General features: G+C 42.3%; 1 protein-coding gene across 3 annotated transcripts in view; it reads left to right on the top strand.

Moving 5' to 3' along the window:
• VTCN1 (V-set domain containing T cell activation inhibitor 1) overlaps positions 1–4,518 on the top strand; it is a 56,132-nt gene that overhangs the window by 41,852 nt on the left and 9,762 nt on the right. For all 3 annotated transcript variants that reach the window (XM_014848269.3, XM_014848268.3, XM_014848267.3), the window contains exon 3: positions 2,958–3,305. In XM_014848269.3, the coding sequence (XP_014703755.2) occupies positions 2,958–3,305 (348 nt within the window). The remainder of the gene's footprint in view (positions 1–2,957; positions 3,306–4,518) is intronic.

The following is a 4,518-nucleotide window of genomic DNA, read 5'->3' as shown; positions in this document are numbered from 1 at the left end:
AAAGCCAGCAGGTTCAAGACCCAAGAAGAGACAATATTTGAGTTCAAGTTGGAAGGCAGGAAAAGACTAATGTCTCAGCTCAGAGCAGTCAGGCAGCAGGAGTTCCCTCTTAGCCTTTTTTTGTTCCATTCAGGCCTTCAATTGATTGGCTGAGGCCCACTCACATTAGGGAGGGTGATCTGCTTTACTCTGTTTACTGATTTTTGAATACTAATCTCATCTAGAAACATCCTCACAGACACACCCAGAATGCTTGGCTGAATGTCTGGGCACCCTGTGGCCTGGTCAAGTTGACACACAAAATTAACCAACACAGCATTATAGGACTTAAGCAAATATGCTTAAGACAGTTTCTGCCCTAGGAAAGCTTACAAATTAGTGCCAGAGATAGACGAGAGACAAGGCAGAGGGAGACAGCTGCTATAATAACTGTAATAAAGGCAAAGGAAAGTGTTAAGGGAGAGTAAAGAGAGAAGCTATTAATTTTGTCTTGGCAGATCAAAAGGGGGTTTCATGTGAGGGCTGCCATCTAAACAGCCTTGCATATAAGTAGAATTTGGATAACTGGTGATAAAAGAGAGGAGGGAACTATAAATTGTGGGTGCAAGATGAACAGGGGTGTGAAGATGCATAGTATGATTGTATAACCAGCTCTAGCCTGGAATGTCTTGGATATCGGTCTGTGCAGTAAAAATAATTGAAAAGCAAATTAAATCTTTAAAGCAGTGTTCAAGAAAATGCCAAGGCAGGGGATGCGGTTTGTTGCATTCATATTACATGGCAAAATTTTACACTATCCTCTTTCATAATTTCTCTCCCAAATCTCCCACAAGAATGGCCATGCATGGCAGCTGCTCCAAAGTCTCTCTCCTCCCCACTCCAAAACCTCCAAAACCCAGCCTCCCAACCCAGCCTACGCACAGGATTTTGTTTTCTCTGCCTCTTTTTTTTACCTATAATTTTTCCTCCATCAGTAGCTCTCTGTTCTTTCTAACATAAATCCATCTACCTTAGCTGCTCCAGTTTTGTCCCTCATCAATTACTTTCATCTACTTTATAAAGGCCTAGGAGCCAATTAGATAATTCCAACCCCTTATAGGCTGGAAGAAGTGAGACGCCAAGGATATCCTTATGTTCATAATGTTTACCTCTTATATTTGAAAAATAGCATGTATGCTTTGCTTATATATTTTTCTGTTGAAAGCAGAAAATCGACAAATCACTTGATATATATAGATAGTATAGACTATGAAAGGTTCGTGGGAAATAAGGCTGAACAGGTATCAATAAGAGCTGATATCCATGGACCATTTCTTAAGTGCCATGCAGTATTTAGCTTTGAAGGCCATGCTGGTTAGTCTCAACTTTACTCCACAGCCCTTGGGAGCGATGGAAGACTAGTAATTAGAAAACTGACATGTTTAGATTGTACTTTAAGGTCTACCTGTAAGATTAATACATGTGAAATAGATCGGATGGACGTAAGGATGAGAGGCAGGAATACCGACAGGGAAGCTGAGAAGTGCTCAGCACCCATCAAGTTGGACTTTTTTGGCTGTAAGAAACAGAGGTTTGTGCAGGCCACTTTAAAATAAGGTGTTTGCTTAAAGGATATTCAGAGATCGGAACAGGAACTAGACCTGAGAACTCTTGGGGTCTAAAGCAGCCCTGGCGATAGAGCGCTCTTCTCATTTTTCTCTCTCATAGTCTCTCCTCCACACTTCTCTGCGTCGGCTCCACTCTCCTCTTGGGCTCAAAAAACCATCCTCACCTTATCCTTACATCCAAGCCACAGAAGGACCTTCTCAAGAAGATTCAGTTAATTAAATCAGCCCTACAGGTGTCCCCAGTCAGCGACCTCCAGTGCAGAAGGAACAGCTGGCCAATCCTTCACAGACTGAGTGGGCTGTCTGTCGGGCAGGTGGGGAAGAGGCAGTGGACATGGCTGGCACCATAATTAGTATTTCTACTGGTTGCATGCTTGCAGAGGAGGGAGTGGCTTCTATCTTGGGCCAAAAATCAATTTAATTAAGTACCATTCTTTGTTATGCCATAGCTAGCACTATAACGTTCACCAAGCCACTTATCTTCTCTACGCCTTGGTTTCCTCATCGTTCAAATGGAGATGAAAGTAAAAGTGACAGCACTTTAGAATTTAACATTCTTTAGAATTACTAGCCACATTTATTTAACATGAGCTTTCACTCTGTGCCATTTCTGGTTAACTAAGAATAACAATATATTATACAATGTGTAATAACAGTTTGTAAACCAAGTCTCCATCCATTTGATTTGATCTTCACAGGAACCCTTTAAGTTAGGTAAGACAGATATCATGACCTCCATTTTTCTGAGATCCAGAGAGGTTACATGACTATTAAGTGACAAAGCCAGGACTTGAATTCTCATCCTCATATCCAATATGTTCTCCTCTTGCTGCCCCTCAAGATTTGGGTTGCTTGGGGCTGGCCTGGTGGCATAGTGGTTAAGTTCACGTGCTCTGCTTCAGGGGCTCGCGGGTTCGGATTCCAGGTGCAGACCTAGCACTGCTTGTCAAGCCATGCTGTGGTGGCAACATCCCACATAAAACACAGGAAGATTGACATGGATGTTAGCTCAGCAACAATCTTCCTCAAGCAAAAAGAGGAAGATTGGAAACAGATGTTAGCTCATGGCCAATCTTCCTCACAAAAAAAATAATAAAAATAAATAAATAAGACGATTTGGGTTGATTGGTTTCAAAAAGCTATCATGTATGGCAGATCTGCTGTAGATATTAAAACTATTGTCTTCCTGTTCTTTTTATTCTTCTTGTGTCTTCTTTTTTTATGCCTCTCCTATTCTTATATATTTCTAATTTATTACAGAAGTCTCTGTTTGGCTTCTAGTAATGGAGGGTTTGGTTGTCGAAGTTCCAGAGCTTCCCTTGGAGCTGACCCTTGCTTCCTGAATTGCAGGCAAACACTTTATCACAGTCACTACCCTCACCTCAGCTGGGAACATTGGAGAGGATGGAATCCTGAGCTGCACTTTTGAACCAGACATCAAACTTTCTGATATTGTGATACAGTGGCTGAAGGAAGGTGCTGTGGGCTTGGTCCATGAGTTCAAAGAAGGCAAAGATGACCTGTCAGACCAAGATGAAATGTTCAGAGGCCGGACAGCAGTGTTTGCTGACCAGGTGATTGTCGGCAATGCCTCTTTGAGGCTAAAAAACGTGCAACTCACAGATGCTGGCACCTACAAATGCTACATCATCACTTCTAAAGGCAAGGGGAATGCTAACCTTGAGTATAAAACTGGAGGTGAGTTACTTTTGAAGGGAGGGAAGGAAAGTGCCAAAAGATATTTGAGGCTAAAGGCATGGATTGCTGATGAAACATCAGCTTATGCTCATGAGGGACCAGTATCACACAAAGGCCCTCCAAATTCTGCTAGCAGCCATCCTTGCTGTCCTAGACCCACACCAGCTCCGAAGGTAGCCCACCATGTATAATATTAGGTCTTAAAATCTTTTGTTCTGGACACTAGCCTCTTCTGAATTTTCAGGTATGTTCCTTGAAATATTTTGCCAAAATAAACATAGTCTCTTTTATGGTAGCCTCTGGTATTGCTAGTAAGAGAAAGCTGTAATCTGTTCTGAGACTCTTCTATGCTAAGTAGGCCCGAGCCCAAGTCTGAAATCAGTACTTCCAGGAACTCATGACAACGGGACACATTTTAAGAGAAGTTCAAAGGGAATTTACCAAAACAATATTGTCCTATAAACTCACTGATTCTCCCCCAATGAAATTCACCCTTCCTTACCAACTCAATTTAACATGACAATAGAGTGACTTCAGAATTCAGGGGAAGAAAGATACCACATCCAAATACATAGGGAGGGGAAGGGATGGGAAAGACCCCGTGGAGAATTTGGCCGCCATTGAGAAGAGCTTGAAGGACAGGCAGAAAGTATCCTGAGGCCTCCTAGCCAAAGCTAGTCTGCACAGGCCTTTCTTGGACACCTCATAACATGTGTATGTAATGGTTTGAAGCTTAGATCTAGAGCCAGACTTGGGCAAGTAGATGGCCTGGGCAAGGCACCCTTGCTGAGTGTCAGTTTCTTCATCTTAAAATGGGAATTAATAGGGTCATGTCAAGGGGACACTGGAGCCCACTGAAAGGGATTCCAATAGCTGGAACAATTTGAATAAAAAAATAAACAATATAGTATTAAATTATAACTCTAAGTATAAAATAAATACACATGAGTCCATACTTACATAAATATAAGGGAGATGAAACAAATCTTTACAGATGTATTTAGGTCCTCCCCCTCCAAGAGGTAGAGGTTACTCCCCCATCACCACCACACTCAGGGTGTGTTAGACTTAGTGAGTCCAGCTCCAAAGAAACCTGGCAAGCAGTGCCTCAGCCAGGTGATGGAAGTCATGCTGATAGCATGCACTCTCTGATGTGATGGGCTGTGCAGGGCACTTTACCTCCTATGGTCTTCATCCTCTCCAAAACCCATAA

The sequence above is a fragment of the Equus asinus genome, chromosome 16, assembly GCF_041296235.1.
Source record: "Equus asinus isolate D_3611 breed Donkey chromosome 16, EquAss-T2T_v2, whole genome shotgun sequence".
Lineage (NCBI taxonomy): Eukaryota > Metazoa > Chordata > Mammalia > Perissodactyla > Equidae > Equus > Equus asinus.
Note: the sequence above shows the minus strand (reverse complement) of the source record. Positions and strands in the feature narration are given on the sequence as shown.